The following is a 21,152-nucleotide window of genomic DNA, read 5'->3' on the forward strand; positions in this document are numbered from 1 at the left end:
TGTGTTCAATATAGATGAAGGGCGCTCAGAATCAGCAAACTAGATACCATTGAGTCTATCATATATTAGAAATGTTGCTCTACATTTTCTAGATATATGACAAACGCAAAGGAAATCAACAGCTTTACAAAGAATATTTTAACCTTACTTCCAGAATAAAAAATGATGTAGATTTGTAAATGGTCTTCATTAAAAATAATAAAGTATGTTCCTGCTGCAGAGTTTTTATGTTTTTTATTTAGCTAAGTGCTCAACAAATCTGACACAAATCAGTCCGAAATCCCGCTTCTCACGGCTCTCTGCTCATCCCTCCCGTCTCTCACTGCCAGGGTTAGCAGAAGGGATAGGGTTGTACACAGATCTGTGTGAAGAGGGGAGAAAGTGTGTAGCCAGTGTGCTCAGCACTGCTTGTTACTCGATCGAGCATCGCGGAGCTCAGCTGAGTATCACGGGTGGTCTGATACTGAAATGATGACCACAACGTACAGGTGTGCTTCACTGCATGATGTGTGCAGGCACCCCAGGGAGAGCCTTTTCGCAGTCTCTGAATGGGTGTCCCGATGAATAAACCAACGTTCTCTTGCAAAACTATTTTTCTAAGTCAAAAATGTTCCCAGAATTTTAATAGAGCAGAGAAAACTAGTGTGAATTACAAGGTAACTTTGCTCTTAACATTTCAGAAAAAGCTATGTGTGTAACATGGAATAATAAAAATTTTCCCCTCTTCGTGCATCATTTCTAATTTGCAGTGCAGAGTGGACTGGGGGCAGAGAAGAAAAAAAAACATCGAATTTCCCTATATCCAGCTTAGTACAGACATGTGGGATTCCCGCTTTTCATTCACTTTTAAGTTCCCACAGATAATCTTCAGCACGTAGGCGACATTATACAGCAGAGCTGAGCTGTCTTAATCGAGCTCTGTTAGATAAAACACTTGTCACAAAGCTCTGCCCAATGTTTTATTCCTTCCTCTTTCTATTCCCTTCCCTGGCCTTCACTTCTTCTCCCCTCTTCATAGATGATAATGGGCTATGTCACGACACCGGTAGTCCATCTCTTTTGAGCAAGACATGCTTTTCACAGTGAATGAGAAGTTCAGGAGATGAGACAGGGTGGTGGGGGGAGGAAGATATATCTAATAAATAGTGAAGGATTTCTCAGATAAGATACTTTACCTTTGTATTCTATTTGTTTGTACTATTGATTAATGAAAAATGTGTTAAAAAGTACAGATCATTTTTAAACTAGAGCAGGTTGGTAACGTTTGGGCACCCCTGGTCAAAATTACTGTTTTTGTGAACAGTTAAGCAGGTTGAAGATGAAATGATTTCTAAAAGGCGTAAAGCTAAAGATTACACATATTTTTTAGGCAAAAAAAAATAAAATATTTTAATCTTTTACATTTGAAAATCAACACAAAATGGAAAATGGCCTGATGCAAAAGTATGGGCGCCCTGCATGGTTAGTACTTAGTAGCAATCTCTTTGTCAAGTATCACAGCTTGTAAATGCTTTTTGTAGCCAGCCAAGAGTCCTTCAGTTCTTGCTTAAAAGATTTTCATCCAGTCTTTCTTAGAAAAGTCTCCCAGTTATGTGATATTTCTAGGTGGTCTTGCATGCACTGCTCTTTTGAGGTCTAGCCACAGAATTTAAATGATGTTCAGATCAGAGGACTCTGATGGCCATTGTAAAATCTTCAGCTTGCGGCTTTTGAGGTAGTCCATTGTGGATTTTAATATTGGTTTAGGATCACTATTCATTTGTAGAAGCCATTCTGTTTTCAACTTCAGCTTTGTTACAAATGGTGTTTACATCAAGAATTTGTTGAAATCTCTTTGAATCCAGTCTTCCCTCTACCCATGAAATGTTCAATGTGCCATTGGCTAAAACACAACCCCAAAGCATGATTGATCCACCCCCATGCTTAATGGTTGGTGATATGTTCTTTTCCTGAAATTCTGTGATCTCTTTTCTACACATATACCTGTGATCATTGTGGCCAAAGTGTTCTATTTTAACTTCATGGCTCCACAGGACTTGGTTCCAAAATGTATCAGGCTTGTTTTCATGTTCTTTTGCATACTTCTGACACTAAATTTTATGCTGAGGACATAGGAGAGGTTGGGTTCTCATGAGGGTTTTGATTTGCCTCTCTAGTAATCCTACAAGCAACTTTGACAGAAATTTTGCTTGGTCTTCCAGACCTTATCTTGACCTCTTCTGTTCCTGTTAACTGCTATTTCTTATCTTCATTTTGAAATGAGGAAAGGTCAACTTGAAAACGCTTTGCTATCTTCTTATAGCCTTCATCTGCTTTGTGGGTATTTACCATTTTCATGTTCAGAGTGCTAGGCAGCTGCTTTGAACAACCAACGGTTGCTGTTTTTTGGCACAAGGTTAGAGGAGGCTGGGTTTTTATAAGCTGTGAAATTTGCATCACCTTGCCTTTCCGAATGATGATAGTGAACAAGTCATAAACCTTTTAGGCTAATTAAGGTCTGAACCCTTGGTTAAAGTTAACTGAGCACACAAATCTGAAAGGGTGCCCAAAATGTTTGCATTGGACAATTTTCCTTTTTGTAATTTTTTATTTTATTTGCCTAAAATACAAAGGAAATGTGTCATCTTTAACATTATGCCATTTAGAGATAATTTCATCTTTAACTTAACTGTTCACAATAACAGTAATTTTGACTAGGGGTGCACAAAGTTTTACATGCAACTGTATATATTTCTATTTTATCTGTTATAAGGCCTCTTTTTTAAAAATAATTTTAATCAAAACAGATAGATAGAGAGATAGATAGATAGATAAGCAATTGCTTTGCAGATGATCAATTAACCACTGAATAAAGCCTGCACGGGTACTGGCCTGACAGCAGTTGAATCATTTCTTTTTCAATTCCATTTCTCATTGGAGGATATGTGTTGAACAACAGATTGTACTGTCAGTGTGTCAGCGCCTGGTGTCTGCTTATCTGCCTTGGCACTCTGATAAGGGCTCTGTAGTTATGGCTGCAGAAAGCTGCTGACTGACAAACACTGACTTGTTTAAAATGCAGTTTCCCTTATCCTCAAACAAAAGTGTAATCCCTGGCTTTCTGAGCTTTCTTCATTTATATATGATGATTTGAATGTAAAAGTAATATTAATTTTAACAAAAACACACGAGTGGCAGCTCATGAAAGAAGATAAATAAAATTATTGTAGACGTATAAAAATGTAGACCAAAAATCAAATTCTTTCAAAAACCTACGTAGCCATGGACATAATAGTAAAGGACAGGTTGCAATAACAGACCAGCGCTTAAGAGACTAAAGGAAAATTAAAAAAAACATACTTTAAAGTCTGCAGTTAAAGAGTTGCATGGGAGATTCGCCAGACATGCGAGATTCCCAACGGCTTCTCCCTGACCACTGCCAATGACTGACAGATCTCTCCCTGTGCACATGTATACTCCTGTTTCCCCGAAAATAAGACACTGTCCTATATTTTTTTTTGCCCTGAAAAAAGCACTAGGTCTTATTTTAGGGTGTGTCATTCTCGAGGAGACACTGTTGGGGGTACGTTTACTCCCCACAAAAAGCAGACCCCCCCTTCTCAGGATCATCATACTTACCAGCCCTGGGCGTCTGAATGGCTCCCAGATCCTCCTGTGATCTCCCAGCAGGTGTGCTGCATGCCTCCCCTGCGTCTGGCTGACACTCACATCACATCTCATCACATCATTCCTCCCTGTGATCTCCCAGCTGCTGTGTGCCCCTGCATCTGACTGACACCCGCATACATCAGAACACACACACACACACACACACACACACACACACACACTCCACATCATTACTCCCTGTTATCTCCCAGCAGCTGTTCTCCCCGGCGTCTGGCCGACACACATTAGAACACAGTCACACATCAGACAGCATACACTCACACATCCGATTGCATACACTCACGATATCGCACATACCGGTACAATCACGTGCACACACTCACAACATCCGGAGATACCACGTGCTTCCGGCCATGTGATCCTGCGGCAGGTCCTGGAAGGTCACTGCACTGTACAGTATCGCCGCCGAGAAGCAAGCGATATCGCTGGATGTGGTGAGTATGTGCATGCAATCTGTAGTGTGTGTGTATGTGATCTGATGTGTGTGTATGTGTGATCTGATGTGTGTATGTATGATCTGATGTGGGTATGTGTGATCTGATGTGTGTATGTGTGAGAGAATGTGTGTATGTGTGAGAGAGTGTGTGTGTGTGTGTGTGTTCTGCCGCAGGACCTTGATGCGCTCACCTGCTCCCGGTCGGCGTCAGATGAGTATGATTGGGGGGGGTCTTCTCTCTTCTTTCTTTAGGGGGTGTCCGCTGTCTATAATGAAGTGTCCTGCTGTGTCTAACTTTTTTACCGCTGCATGGACACTTCATTATTGACCGCGGCTGTGTCTTATTTTCTGGGGATGTCTTATATTTAAGCCTCCCTGAAAACTCCTGCTAGGTCTTATTTTCGGGGGAGGTCATAATTTCGGGGAAACATGGTAGGGAGTGGGTGGGAAGAGGCTGACGGGGACCCACTTGTGCGATTAGTCTTTTGTGCAGCTTGGTCACGGGCTGGCTAGTAAAGTATGTTTTTCTCTGAAATGCTGCAGCATTTCAAAGTCAAACTTACAGAAGGTGAAATAAGTATGGATCACGCCACCAATTTTCTAAGTAAATATATATGTCTAAAGGTGCTATTAACATGAATGTCTCACCAGATGTTGGTAACAACTCATCCAATCCACATAGCTAAGGAAATTAAACCATAGCTGTCGATAAAGTAAGTTATGTGTAATTATGAGAAATGACACAGGCAAAAAGTATTGAACACATCAAGAAAGTAAGGTGCAAAAAGCCATGGCAAGTTATGACACCAGCTAAAATCTAGCAGTAATTAGAAAGCAATCCTGCTACTTAGTGAAAAATAACATCAGCTGGTTCAACTGATGGTCTATAAAAAGGTGTCTCATTACCATGGAGCCATACAAGAAACATCTTATAATGGGTAAAACCAGTGAACTTTCTCAAGACTATTACCACTTTATTATTGCAATACATAATTGCAATTGGTTACAGAATAACCTCTAAACTACTGAAGGGCCCAGTGAGCACTGTTAGGGCCATAATACAGGAGGTGGAAAGACTATAATTTCACCATAAACCGGCCACAACTAGGTGTTCCCCACAAGACGTCAGACAGAGAAGTGAAAAGAATTATCAGTAAAATTGTCGAAGAGCCTATAACCACCTGTGCAGAGCTACAGAAAGATCTGGAATCAGCAGATACAATTGTTTCAAAGAAATCAATAAGTAAAATACTCAACCTTCTTGTATGCACACTCACCACATAAGACTCCATTGCTGAACAAAAAGCAGGTTCAAGCACATTTAAAGTTTGCTCAACAATATTTGGATAAGCTTTTCAAATGGTGGCAGAATATAGTCTGGTCAGATGAGACCAAAGTTGAACTATTTGGATGCTATAATACACACAATGTTTGGAGGCCCAAAGACACTGCATAACACCTCAAAACACTATACCAACACTGAAGTTTGGAGGTGTGGGGCTGTTTTTCCGCATACGCCACCAGCAAACTTTATATCATTGAAGGAAGCATAAACAGACAAATGTCCTGAGACATTCCTAATAAAAAATCTGCTGCCATCTACCAGGATGATGAAGATGAAATGAAGGTGGACATTTCAGCAAGACAAACGCACAGCCAAGAAAACTCTCAATTGGTTTCAGAGAAAGAAAATAAAGGTGCTAGAAGTGCCGAGTCAATCACCTAACCTGATTCCAACAGAAAATTTATCGAAGAAACTAAATCTCAGTGTTCATAGAAGGATACCAGGAACCTTCAGGTTTTGAAGAGTGTTAGTGTGGAAGAATGGCCCAAAATCCCACCTGAGCAATGCAGGAGACTAGTTTCTCTGTACAGGAAGCATGTTGAAGCTGTCATAGCCAACAAAGGCTTTTGTACAAAGTATTAAATATATTTCCATAAACTTTTTCTGTGACATACACATAATTTATCGGCATCTATGGTTTCATTTCTTTGCCGGTGTGGATTGGATCGGTTGTTCGCGACATCTGGTGAGAAATTCATTTCAATAGCACCTTTCAAAATATTCTTTTTTAAAAAAATTGGTGATGTGCAATACTTATTTCACTAGCTGTACATGGCTGACATCATACAGCCAGTATGATACTTACTACATGTGGTTTGGGCAGCGTGTATAACTTGTCTGGTTTAATTTAGTTACTATTTCAATGCAAAAAAATGTTTCCAAAAGGAAAAACTGAAAATAAATATTATTTACACTGGAAAGATGACTTACTATTGTGCTCAATGTGGATTCTGACCCAGATGTGCTGAAAACATTGGGAGCACTATTCCATACATACAGCGAATCTTCAGAGCCTGAAATGTAGATCATATTGACATCACACTGAAATGCAGAGTTTACAGCTACAAATTCAATGCTGCCACCTCCGGGCTCATATTAATAATTGAAGAGCTGCTTCATACGAAACATCAAGAAGTTGCGCTAACTCATACCTATGGGCAGCCTTTCTTATTTTTTAGGCGGAATGTATGTTTGGATTGAACTTAGCTTAAAAGGGAGAAATGAGAGCAAAATAAGTTGGATTTGTGGTGTATGTCCGCTGTACAGAACAGGAAATCTCAGGAATGTATTCAGAGCTTATATTGGACCCACCATTTGCCCAATAATGTCACTTTGGCATACATATGGTATTAAGAGTGTAATCAATTCCACTTTGCAATAGAAAGAGATCGATAAATTATTTATAGTGAAAGTCAACAGGCAGCATGTACAACTGTACCGCTGAACACTATATGTTGGGACTATATGTGAGCAGTATAAGCGGAGGATTTTTCCAGCTTGCTAAATCTACAAAGCCTAATCTTGATACATGTAATTAATACATGTGAGACGATCACACTGGCAAAGTCTTTTGATCTCAAACTGCCTCTGATTTCCAGAACATGTTTGCACTGCGGGCACGACAGGATATAAACACCCTACAGAGCCATTTTATTCTGGAAATCAGTGGTGGTCCAAGATCAGAGGCTTCACTAATGGAATATTTTCACTTGTATCTATCAGATCATTCTGACCGGATATTTCTCTATAAGCTAGTGAATATTCCCCCAAGCAAAGTACAAAGAGAGCCCTTCATGTTAGATGCATGATGTAGAACGTCCCATTTAGTGTCCCTTTCCTCTGGCTTTTAAGTCAATAGCACTTTGAAAAGACTACTGTGCTTTCGAAAGGTTACAAGTTTATATGTCTTTAGATGGTTTCATTTCTCAACCTTTAAAATCAAAGCGAAATAACCATTTAATGAAAGGTTAACAATACTTACAATTCATATCTCCTTGAGTTTTATTACATGCCTCCATTGAATTGTCTAAGCCAAAAGTAAAACGTCCGAGGTAGCAGTTCTTGGCCATATGGCCCACGTGCTCGTAGAAGTGGTAGTCTCTCAAAAGAGCTTTAATTGCAGGTTTTCCTATTAAACATGTTCCTGACTCTTCATCCTGCATGCTCGGGCCCTGGATTGAAAAACAGGACAAAAATATACTATTTATATTTGCAGGTTACAATATATGCTTATGGAACATTGATTAGTGAACATGTGAGTTTTTTTAAAGTAAATTTGTCACTAAGTTTTTGACAACTAATCCAAGAGCAATATGATATAGATAAAAGAAAAAGCTGTGGAAAAACAAGCGCAAATAGGGTCTTACCCAAATAAGTGTGGGGTTGAGGGGGGGCTAGTAATCTTACTCACCAAATGTAGTTGTGAGAGTCACAACTACTATATTTGCATGTACAGATCGATCCACGGCTGCAGCCACCCAATGGCAGAAAACAGAAAGCAATAGGGAGGGGTGTTCAATTGCCGCGCCAACAGATCACTCGTTCAGAAGATCAGATCAATGTCACTTTATTTTCATACAGGTCTACGCGTTTCAGGAGCACCTGCCCCTTCCTCAGGACCGTCAGGTTAGAAATAACATCAAATCTGTCTCACTGAGACCAAACATACAATAAGTAGTCAAAGTGACGTCATAGGACCATCCCTCCTACGAAAAAACCGGCGGGAAAGCACCCTGAAACTCCTGAAATGCGTAGACCTGTATGAAAATAAAGTGACATTGATCTGATCTTCTGAACGAGTGATCTGTTGGCGCGGCAATTGAACACCCCTCTCTATTGCTTTCTGCAATATGATATAGAGACAGAGACCCCAATTCCAGCAATGTGTCCCTTACTGGGCTGCTTAATATAGTTTGGATAAAATCACTGTTTTATCAGCAGGAGATTATCATTAGAGAACTAGTAAACCTGCTGCCAGGTAGTCCAGCATATTCATGAGTTCTGAATAACCCCTCCTCTAACACCGATTGGCATCTTACTATGTACTCTGTACATGGGCAGAGAACTGACAATCATTAGTGTGGGTGAGGTTATATGGAGCTCAGCATTCGAATAGCTCATAGATCTGCAGCAGATAAAACTGTGATTTTACAAAAATGACAGCAAGCAGCTCAGTAAATCACACATCGCTGGAATTAGGTTCCGTCTCTACATTATGCTGATGTTAGATTAACTAGCAAAAACCTGGTGATGGATTCCCTTTAAAATAAGCTTAAAATAATGTATATTCAGAGTTAACTAGATTGGGGTAGTGCATTCCAGGGAACTGATGCAGCTTGAGAGACATTTTGGGAGACCGGAGATGGAGGTTCAGATCATAGTTAATGTTGCCTTTATATAATTATCAGACAAATGTTGGAGATGTAGGGCAATGCTTATTGCAAATGGTAAGCAATGCAGTGGCACAGAGTATTAGGCATCACTGCAGCATGTAGACAGAAATATAAGGCTGCCTGTTGCATTCAGTATAGATTGCAGAGGGGAGCGTTCAGTGAATGAAAGACAGTCAGTTGCAGTAATCAAGACCAGTATGGTGGCCTGCAGCATGGAGGTACACATGTATTTCAGATCGTGAGTGTATTTTGCAGCAATTTTACAACTTGGCCGTGGAGTTTTCAATAAACAGAACTATTAAGAAAAGAGCATAAGAATTTTTTTTGTGAAATTTCCAAATAAAAATACTACCAGCTTTAATCAGACTGTCACCCCCAAAGCGGAGACTAAACCATGTATACATTCATATAGGACAGGAGTCTCCAATAGACGGCCCTCTGGCTACATGTGGCCACTGAGTTCAAAGTTGGATGCTTTTTCTTGGAGGTGGAGAATAAAAAAAATACCTAAAAGTTTCTTTATCTTTTCTATTCTAATTAGACCGTGAAAATCAGACTGGATTCAGATGACATCCAAAAAAAGGGTCCTGGATGACATCCGAGTGGGGTCCGATTTTCATGGATTCATAGATTTGAATCGCCAAGTGTCATCCGGTTCCTGGAGGTAAGTTGACGAGTGGTGTGGGGAAAAAAAACCCCTGACATCTGCCTAAGATTGGTCCGAGTGTGTCCAATTTTTCAATGATCACACTCGCATCGAAAAGAAGGTCACATGTAAGAGCGATTTAGCTGTTTTTAACTAGTGATGGCCTCTACTTGCCCTTTAAATGTATAGGCTTTTAGCCTGGGAGAGTCATGTTTGACAAATATTAGGATAGGAGAATATATGAAAAGTGACTAATATACTGTAATTATAGTAATGGGGCCCTTTCAATTCAAATTTAATTATAAACAATAACCCCAAATATATAAAGATATATGTCCTTCTTTTAGATATAATATATAAAATCCCTTGATGTATTAATTCACATATACAAAATGTTCAGTCAGTTAATAGAGATCCACAAACCTAAAATGGCCAAGTAGTGCAGTAGCTTACCCGGATGTTCGTTATAAGGTGATTTGGGTACGCTACTGCATTTAATTATTTTCATGCAGTGTCTGAGTGCACAATAATATATTGGGGGATTGTGTATCTTAGTTCATACAACCGTTTTAGCATATGGGAACAGCCCTAATATGAATCTGAGGGCTTGAATATTGATGGCACTTCTCTTTATACTCTCCCCCTTATATCCATTATCCATTTATGAGGAACTGACATCTAATATACCCATAGATGGCATCTGCTAATAAAGCCTCCTGAGGAACCCCTATGCCTTTTTAAGACAGGGGGTGGGGGAGGTTAGTCAAAGCGGAAGATTTAAAGGATATCCAAGCTGGGATAATTGATTCCGCATGAAGTTGGTTATGTTTGAGGGTAGCTGGAGCCGCATGCATGTGTCTCTGACCCTACTAACTTTAATAGTACAGGCAGAAGATCTTGAGGATATCCAATGAGGTGGAAGATTTAAAGGATATCCAGTGTAGGATGGCTGAATCCACACGATGTTGGTTACTTTGAGGATAGCTGGAGTTGCATGAGTATGTCTCTAACCCTTCTAACATCTAACAAATAAGGTGGAGGATCCTAAGGATATCCAAATCAGACAAAAAGGACGAGTATGTTGCTGGTCTTTTTTAAAAGGCAATTAGAGCAGTTTTGCCGATAATTTTGACTTTTACTAACCTTGACCATCTTAAGTTTGTGGATCTCTAGTAACTAAGTGAACATTTCGTATATGTGAATTAACACTTCAAGGGATTATATTATTGGATCTAAAAAGGGGACATAATAATTTCATCAAGGTATAATTGTTCCTGTATGTGTATATTTAGTCCCTGGAAGTGCATGTTAATATTGATCAGTTACTTGTATACCAATGATCCCTCATATCTTTCCTCTTTCATTTTTTCCTCCTATTATCTACCTTGTATGTTTAGCTTGGTTAAGATATTTAAGGTTTAGGAGAGATATAGGGCATACATTAGTGATAGCCTACCTAAAGCGGGGGTACCAACAAATTAAGGCGGTATTCCGCTATAACCATCTGACGGGTTAATTGCATACCTTGGGGATTGATGGTATAATACCAGTCTACGTATGTCATTTTGTCATGTAATGTGTGGTTTGTTTTTTCTATGGGTACATTTTAAATATAAAGAATAAAGTATATCTTTTTATATTTGGGGTTATTGTTTATATTTAAATTTGGATAATGTTTATTTTCATACACAAATGAAAAAAAACAAAAAAGGTTTATTGCAAATTATGTAAAATTTGATATGCAAATACTTTTGGTTTTATGTAATTTTTTACTTTAACAAAATGGTTAATGGTGAGAGCTCAAAGATGGACAGTGATATAATGTTGCACCAAAAAAGTGTCTATATAGTGGCCATTAATGAAAGATTGCTTAAAGATTCTATCAAAAAATGGATAATTAACCTGGGTATATGCATAATTCTAACTTTGAATAAGGTGATTTCTGAAGACACAATATATCAAAGGCTGGTAACCCTAATAGTTAAATGCACAGTACAATCAGCAGCAATGTAAGTCTAGTATGATGCTCACCCATGTCACTATGCGTACTTGTATGTAGATCTGTAGCCCAGATCAGCGTTTCTCGTGGGCTTCATATGAGGCCTGTATTTAATTTTTTTTTCTTTTAACTAAGATACATTTTTGTTTATTCTTATTTGGGTATATAGGCTACATATTTTTGTAGGTACAATGTATTATTTAGGAGTTCCCTTTAATTATTTCTTGGGATCAAAATTCCGCTAACTAGCTATTACATCCACATTTGGATATTCTATGCAAATATTAGGTTAGGGTCCCATCAAAGAAAGGTATGCCCCGATGCGGCTGGTGGGCTCCCAATTTATTTACATTAATTTTTTAAATATATTTACTATATAGCAGTAAGGCAGTTCCAATTTCATACATTTAATATTTGCATACAATTTGGCACTTAGAGTGCTGCTGTATTCTTTTGTTAGCATGAGTATTATTCAGTAATAGCAGCTTGCACCTGTTCACACTTGCTTTATTCTATTTTGAGGTGCGAGTCAGATTTTTTTATTTAGTTATATTTAAAAACAGTTTGATACTAATCTATATGAGAAGACGTCACATTATAGTGTTCTTCCCCCTCAAATACCATCCTCTTCCCCACCTCTAGTGATGATTCACAACGCTCCAAAGAGTGCTGCTTATATTGAATCCTTAACCCTGCAATTAGAAATTGATGGCAGAAACACACTTCAAAAAAGTTGGGACAGGGTTAATGAAAGCTGGGAAAGAAAATGTCCCTAAATGTTAAATTGCAAAGACTTTGAATTTTCCACCATCTACAGTACATAATATCAGGAGATTCAGAGATTCTGGAGAAATTTACGGTATGTATGTGACGCCCTGGCCTATCAGGTCGTCACAGGGTATTGTGCAATCCTTCAGCACAGTATCCACTCCTCCTTGGTTACGGGTCCTGGTCCTTTGGTGTTGCCAACAGCTTAGCCAGTCAAAATCCTAGGAACACTTTGCACAGCACCCACCAGACAAACAATTGGGGGGCCTGAAGGGAGTAGGGCCGCCCATATGGGGGATGGTAGGGAAAAGGGACAAGTTAAAGAGGAGTAAGAAGAAAGTTGTGTGGTGACTCTCAAGAGGAGAGGTCAAAGGTTAGGAACTGGGCTCCTTGAGTACTAGGTGGCAGACATTGGTCTGGACCTGGTAGGAGCTGGAACCCCAATCACAGGGGATCGTGTCAAGGGGCACGGATTACCGAGAAGGGCCGTCGGCGGCCTTGAGCTATCTCCGGGCAGGGGCCAGGGCACGACGGGGTACGCGGACCCTAGGCCAGGGGAAGTAGCTTCAAGCGTCATGGTAATTTACCAGAAGGGGGTGAATCCTGCAAGATTCATCCCTCACCAGCTCAAAAATCAAGTTACTAGCGCACTGATGGGATAGGACTTTCCCTGACACAGTCCACAGAAATCCCGAGCGTGAACCCTGAGAGCACGCTCACTCCATTAGCCATACGGGTGAGCGGGACCCGACTAGTTCCACACTACAGGGTCCAAACAGTGAACAAGGTGCCAAGAAAAATGTCACAGGCTAACAAGCAACACCAAGGACACGGACCCAGCGTGCTCCCTCCTTGCTGCAGCGGTGCTCAGAATTCTGGTTTACAAGGTGTCGGTGTCAGTATTCTTGGACTGACTGAGTACGCAGAAAACCTTCTGTTACGTCACCACCGGAGTCCGCTCTAGCGACTTCTGCTCCGATCGCCAGGTGACGCCATGTTCCTGCTGTGGATGGTGCTGGTGATGGGAGAGGAGTCGATGCCAGCGGCACCGGTGGGCGCAGGCTCCGATCATTCACTGGGCTGGGTTATCTTGGGATCTGCAGTACCACTGGCTGACTGTGGGTGGTGTGTGTCTTCCAGCTGAAGTTGCCAGCGTTCAGCTACAGCCAATGGGAAGACACCACACCCTTCTTAGTTCCCCTCCTCTCTGCTGACCTCTGCCAGAGATAGTTCTGATTTCTCTTTAGTGATTCCTGTGTGCTGACTTCTGCGTGTTTTCTGACTACCCTTCTGCCTACTGTTTTTGTACCTCGCTGCCCGATCCGGATTTGACCTCTGCTACGTTTTCTGATTACGTCCTTGTCTGCCGATTCTGTCCCTGTTATGCTATTCGTGGTTTGACCCTGCCTGACGACTACTCTCATCGGACTGCAGCCTTCCACAGGTAGTGATCTTCAGGGCCCTGTGTAATTCCAAATCCCTGTATAGGAATTAAAGGGTTTCAGGGTTCTGGGGGTCCTGCTTGGTGAGTGGCTTCCCTCTAGCCTGTCCATTACATCCCATCTGAGTCTGATGATCCAGGCAGGTGTTACACCTTCCTTTTCCTAACGGCACCCCCACTCCTTCACCACCAACACCGGGCCCCGGGGCACAAACCCCCTACCCACAGAGGGGTTAAACACCTTACTGCCATACCATCGCCACTGGGCTCCCCCTCACCCCAACTGCAGCGGTGGTATGTCACCTTACCACGCACCGTGGGTGGCGTCACGAACTTCTAACTCCCCTGTACATCCTCCCCTTTTTGAAACTCGAGTGTCCGCGCGAACCCCTGGGTCCGTAGACCCCTCGAGTCACCGCGGCTCCGGATCCGAGCAGCTCGGCCGCTGGCAGGGGGGCGGTACATGTACATAAGGAACAAAGCCGACTGTCAATATTGGATTCTAATGCTCCATGGGCACTCAGGGCACTGCATGAAAAACAGCCATGATTTGGTCGTACACATCGCTAAATGGCATCAGGAATGTTTCCAGAAATTATTGTCTGAACACAGTTTGTGAACACAACCCGCAAATTAGTTAAAGCTCAATCATGCAAAAAAGAAGCCATATATCAACACAATCCAGAAACTCTGCCATCTTCTCTGGGCCAGAGCTCATTTATGGACTGAGGGAAAATTGAAAACTGCTCTGTGATCAGAAGAATATAAATTTGGAATTATGGATGGAAACCATGGATTTTGGGACCTGCAGACTCAAAAGAAGAGGGAGCAGCCAGCTTTTAAGCACATAATTCATAAGCCTGCATCTCAGATGGCATGGAGTTGCATTAGTGCGCCTATGGCACGGACAGCTTACACATCTTGAAAGGCACGCTCAGTTCTAAAACAATATATGCTCCCATCCAAACAATGTCTAGTACAGGGAAGGCCTTGCATATGTAAGACAGACAGTCAGCGTTAAACCACATACATCATCTGTGATGGAAATCCACAAATTTTTTTGGATTATAAAATGCACTTTTACTCCCAAAAATATGGGAGGAAAATGAGGGGTGAGTCTTAAAATCAGAATGTAACTTATCGGGGGGTGGTGGAAAGGAGTCACAGGAGGCAGTGGCGATGCTGTGCTGTGGGCACTGCTCTGTGCTGGGGCTGTGGGCGCTGCTTTGTGCGGCTTTGTGCGGCGGCCTGCGCTACTTTGTGCGACGCCACTCTGTGTGGTGAGCGCCACTGCTCTGTGCAGTGTGTGGTGTGGCATGGGCCATTCTGAAGACGTTGGAGGTGAGGGCTTCAAATAATGGCGCCCAAAGTCAGCGCGTGCACAGATGGAGCTCTCGGCTCAAGCTCTCATCTGCGCACGCGCAGACTCCGGCCCATTGATGTCCCAGCAGCGGACTTGAGGAAAATGGTGCCTGAAGGTGGCGCGTGCGCAGATGAGATCTCGGCTTGTCGTTGAGCTAATAACTCAATTTGTGCATGTGCCGACTCCGACCGTCATTTGTTTGAAGCCCGCACAACTGACATTCAGAATGGCCCGTGCCTCACTAGCCGCAGCTAGCACCAGCACAGAGCAGACCCCGCAGCTCCAGGACAGACCAGCGCCCAAAGACCCAGGACAGAGCAGGGCCCGCAGCTCCAGGACAGAGCAGTCACCACCACCCGCAGTGAGCATCTGAGCCCCCCTCTGCACCACATGCAGCATTGCCATACTTCAACACTGCCCCTGCCTCCTGCGACCCCCGCTACACCACTGTTGCAGCCCTCCCTCCCCAGTAAGACACCACCGGATTATAAAACAGACCCCATATCGTTCCCCTCCCCCCTTTTCTCTCTAAATTTGGGATGCGTCTTATAATTCAGTGTGTCTTATAAAGTGAAAAATACGGTATATAACTGTAGGAAAACTGTATGACAGGAGCAGTGAAGTAACAATGGTTTAAGTCTCCCATCTCTACACAAAGAAAGCGATGCAGTTGTCCCCGTTTCCTTGCGGTGCATGTCATCCATGCTTTTTTACGGAAGGCGAACTTACCATGCTTTACTTTTCACCCTTTGCACATGTCTACATCCCTCCTTTTGACATATACCAGTCATTCATCTCGTATATACAGGATTATTCACTAACTATTTATTACACATTTTTATATATGTGTATATCTATTATTTATATTCCCAAACAATTATATACACATGTGGGGAGGGGGGGTGTTCCATATTTAATTTTTCTCTTCCCCCAAGAAAATAGAAGACCATTTTAGATTGTAAAGTTTAGGTATTTGTTATTTTCTCCTTTTTATTTAATAACTATTTGCGTACTTGGGTGTCAATTTTATCTCTTACACGTTTTAATTGTAAGCACTGTATTTTTTATTATAATGATCAAACTTAAAGCTTTAAACTTTGTATGCTCTAAAGATTCCATAGCTTTACAGAGTGTGTGTGACCTGTTTGATTGTCAGACAGTAGTATGTTTTGGAGGCTTATGACCCCATGTGTTTGATTAGTAGTTGCAGCGTGTTGGGTATCGGGATGTGATTTATGCTCACTTGATAGCTTATAACAGAGGTTGAGTGCTGGATTGAGTGAAGGGAGATAAATTAACCCTTCTATGAGACAACATGCAACGTAACAGCATGGTTTCACAGAAGAAGAGTTCCAGGGATGAAATCGCTGTCTGCAGTCCAGACTTTTCACCAATAAAAGATATTAGGCACTTTATGAAACAGAAAAACCAGCTAAGGAGACCAAGGGCTTTTGAAAAGCTAGAACCCTACATCAGACAAGAATGGGACAACATTTATCTCCCAAAACTTAAATGCTAGTAATACCCAAAAGTAATAGGAATGAACAAATAACTTTTAGCCATGTCAAAGGAGTTGAAAAGAAATGTCTTGAGTGAGGAAAAGATGGGTTCAATTCTGGCTTTACTAAAAGAAAGATACAGTGAGCGTCATGTTGCCTCAATCCTTAAAATTCGTAAGATGACAATCCATTACAACAAGGTCAAGCAGCAGACATTGAGGACAATGAAGCTACAGGCCGGCAGAGGGTGAAAGCGACTCTCCACTGACTGGGATGACCGTCATCTTATTAGAATGTCACTCAGCAACCGCAGGATGACATCAAGTGATCTACACAAGGAATGGCAAATGGCAGCTGGGGTGAAGTGCACGGCAAAAACAGTTCGTAGCAGGCACCTAGAGGCAGGGCTCAAGTCATGTAAAGCTAGAAAAAAGCCTTTCATCAATGAGAAGCAAATAGAGCCAGGCTGAGGTTTGGAAAAGACCATAAGGATTGGACAATAGAGAACTGGAGTAAGGTAATCTTCTTTGACAAGTCTAATTTTCAGTTTTGCCCAACACCTGGTCATCTAATGGTTAGATGGAGACCTGGAGAGGCGTACAAGCCACAGTGTCTTGCACTCACTGTGAAATTTGGTGGAGGATTGGTCATGATCTGAGTATGCTTCTGCAAGGCTGGAATTGGGCAGATTAAACTTTGCGACGGACGTATGAATCAAGCTGCATACAAGGTAATGCTGGAAAAACAGTTGCTTCCTTCTGCTCAGGCAATGTTCCCCAACTCTGAGGACTGGGTTTTCCAGCAGGACAATGCGCCATGCCACATAGCTAGGTCCATCAATGTGTGGATCAAGGACCATCACATCAAACTCCTGTCATGGCCAGCCCAATCTCCAGACCTGAACCCCATTGAAAACCTCTGGAATGTAATCAATAAGAAGATGGATAGTCACAAGCCATCAAACAAAGAAGAACTGCTTATATTTTTGCACCAGGAGTGGCATAAGGTTACCCAAAAGCAGTGTGAGAGACTGGTGGAAAGCATGCCAAGACGCATGAAAGCTGTGATTAAAAATCATGGTTATTACACAAAAGATTTATTTCTGAACTCTTCCGGAGTTAAAACATTACTATTGTTGTTTCTAAATTATTATGAACTTGTTTTCTTTGCATTATTTGAGGTCTAAAAGCAATGCATTTTTTTTTGTTATTTTGACCATTTCTCATTTTCAGAAAATATATACGAAATGTATTGCTTGGAAATTTGGAGACATGTCAGTAGTTTAGAGAATAATATATATATATATATATATATATATATATATATATATATATATATATATATATATATATATATATATATATATATATATATATATATATATATAGATAGATAGATAGATAGATATATATATATATATATATATATACACATACATACATACACAGTATATATATATGCGCACTCACACTTTATAAGTATATGTCATCAACCTCTACTAATCTATCTGAACAAGTCTGTTTATTTCGGCTGTCAATATTTCTATAGGCTTGTGTTATAATCGTGAAGAGCATTTGAACATATTAACAATCAGAAATGTTAGGCCTGCTTTAAATTCCTTTTCATTTCTGTTCTGCCCTACTGAGTGCTGCCAAAAATAACGTTAGCAATATAATTAAGAATTAGATAACACAAGTTCTGCTACTTTGCGTGGACTACAAATGCAGACTAAGCGATCTCTATTGCAAGAAAATGTAAATCACGAAACCGAAAAAGCTGGAAGTTTGCATAGTTATTAAGAGAAATATCAACATAAGCAGTTTTTGTGCATGACTGCTAAAAGACAAACACTGAATCACTAGATCTGTGTAATTGAAGCTTAACAGAAAGAATAGTCTCTGACAGAGGCGCTCCTTATTAACGGTGCTGACTGTTTGGATGTGGACAGGCAAACACTTTTAGGCTACAGAATAATGTATTTTGTACAAAAATAAATAAAAATCATGCAGAGATTTGCAATAGAATAAAAGTTAAACACGTCCTCTGTATCATTTGGAAATGAGAAGAGTTACTGACTTTATTCAGTTTGGCCCATCGAAAAGGTAGAGTGGACAGTCTGCCTAAATTGGCCAACCAGGTAGTGGATAGGAGTAGAGTTGCCACTATTGTCATTTGGTACAAAATATCACAAAGTCCCAATGACCTGCTCCCATGCCATGAATGTTGGTCAGAGGACAACCAGTTGAAAGGCTATTGACACCTTTGTATATTTGCTTCTTAACAGAAAACCTAAAGATTAACCCTTGTTTTAACTTAATTTCATAAATCAATAGTACACATAAAAATAAGAAGCTGTGAAAAATCTAATAAATCTTCTGTTTCCACCAGGACTGATTTTCAAAATTCTCAATTCAGGGGTAAAAATCTATTCAGTGAAGACAGATTGTTACATTATTATTATTATTTATTATTATAGCGCCATCGATTCCATGGCGCTTTACACATGAAAGGGGTATACATAATAGGGACAAGTACAATAATCGTAAACAATACAAGGCACAGACTGGTACAGGAGGATAGAGGTCCCTGCCCGCGAGGGCTCACAGTCTACAAGGGATAGGTGAGGATACAGTAGGTTAGGGCAGAACTGATTGTGCGGCACTATATCCGACTGAGGGTTATGGCAAGTTGTAGACTTGTCGGAAGAGGTGGGTCTTCAGGTTCCTTTTGAAGCTTGTCAAGGTAGGCGAGAGTCTGATGTGTTGTGGGAGAGCATTCCAGAGTATGGTGGAGGCACGGGAAAAATCTTGGATGCGATGGTGGGAAGAGGAGATGAGAGGGGAGTAGAGAAGGAGATCTTGTGAGGATCGAAGGTTACGTGCAGGTAAGTACCAGGAGACTAGGTCAAAGATGTAGGGAGGAGATAGATTGTGGATTGCTTTGGGAGGAAGACTGTGGTAAGATTGGGGATGAGGTAGGAGTTAAGATTTGCTACTGCTAAGATTCTATGTAGGGGGGAGAGAAGACAGAGAGGAGCTAGATGCATAACTCCTTCCTCCCATCAACAAACAATCTGATCAGTATCAAATGCCATCTTTTATCTCCGTAATACAAAAGTCTATCTTCACTGAAAACAGATTTTACCTGGGAACTGAGAATTTTGAGGATGAAAATTCAGTCCTTTCCAAGAAAGAAGCAAATTTTTCTGATAAGATATATTACAGAGTTCCTTATTTTAATGTGTACTATTAATTTATTAAAAAAAAATGAAAAGGACTGTGAGGCTATGTGCGCACAGTGCGTTTTTCGCGGCGTTTTTCGGGTGCGTTTTTGGCCTCAAAACTGCATGACTTTGCTTCCCCAGCAAAGTCTATGAGTTTTCATTTTTGCTGTCCGCACACATCTGTTTTTTTTCAGCTGCGTTTTTGTGGTACCACAAAAACGCAGCATGTCAATTATTCCCGCGTTTTTCACTGCGCTTTTCATCCATTGAGTTCAATGGGATGTTGAAAGACGCAATGAGAAACGCAAATAGCTGCGTTTTGGTGCGTTTCTAAGACCAAAAACGCAGCTATAAACGCAGGAGGTGGGTAGTAAAGTGACGTGTGTACAGGAAGAGGATTCCTTCTGTCAGTATATACAGAAGCGTGAATCCTCCCGGTACCGTCACCGCCGCTTCCACCTCCCGTCCTGGGCATGTATGCTGCCGTGCGGCGCCATGTCTGGGCGGGAGGTGGAAGCGGCTGCAAAAACAAAAGTTAACAGTAGAAAAAAAAAAAAAAAAAAAGTTATACTCACCTGTCTGCAGCCTCCCGGTGCCATGCCCGCTCCCATCTCCTCTCACGGTATCGCCACCCCCGCTCCGGCTGTGTGCAGACGGCCGGGAAACCTCCGATGGATGCAGGACCTGGCGATGGATCACCTGATGCAGTCACCTGATGCATCAGGTGATCGTAAGTATCGCGGTGACGCGGGCGCCTGGCCGGTATCAGCGGATGCGTCAGGAGACTTCATCCCTGATTACCGGCAGCTGCTGCAGCGATCGGACGGGATCAGACTCCCGCCCCATCGCTGCATGAGCTGCCGGTAATCAGCACATAAGTGAGTATTATTTTTTTTATTTTTTTTTGCACCGATGCATCTGCTGATTGTATAAACGGCTTTTATACAATCAGCTGATGTGTGATGGGATTCAGGCACTTGATCCTGACACATCATCTGATCGCTTTGCCTTCCAGCAAACCGATCAGATGATATTGGATCCGGATTGGACGGCGCGGGACCCTGACCCAGGATTACTGCGGAGGGGGGGTTCTTTATTTCAATAAAGATAGAGTCACTAATTGTGTTGTGTTTTATTTCTAATAAAAATATTTTTCTGTGTGTTGTGTTTTTTTTTTATCTTTACTAGAAATTCATGGTGGCCAGGTCTAATATTGGCGTGACACCATAAATTTCGGGCTTAGGGCCAGCTATACAAGCTAGCCCTAACCCCATTATTACCCGGCGAGCCACCCGGCATCAGGGCAGCTGGAAGAGTTGGATACAGCGCCAGAAGATGGCGCTTCTATGAAAGCGCCATTTTCTGGGGTGG

General features: G+C 41.4%; 1 protein-coding gene across 3 annotated transcripts in view; it reads right to left on the bottom strand.

The window, feature by feature from the left end:
- RTTN (rotatin) overlaps positions 1–21,152 on the bottom strand; it is a 324,013-nt gene that overhangs the window by 78,429 nt on the left and 224,432 nt on the right. For all 3 annotated transcript variants that reach the window (XM_075314609.1, XM_075314608.1, XM_075314610.1), the window contains exons 34-35: positions 7,432–7,621; positions 6,381–6,463 (exon numbers count right to left, since the gene is read on the bottom strand). In XM_075314609.1, the coding sequence (XP_075170724.1) occupies positions 6,381–6,463; positions 7,432–7,621 (273 nt within the window). The remainder of the gene's footprint in view (positions 1–6,380; positions 6,464–7,431; positions 7,622–21,152) is intronic.

The sequence above is a fragment of the Anomaloglossus baeobatrachus genome, chromosome 6 (genome assembly GCF_048569485.1).
Source record: "Anomaloglossus baeobatrachus isolate aAnoBae1 chromosome 6, aAnoBae1.hap1, whole genome shotgun sequence".
Lineage (NCBI taxonomy): Eukaryota > Metazoa > Chordata > Amphibia > Anura > Aromobatidae > Anomaloglossus > Anomaloglossus baeobatrachus.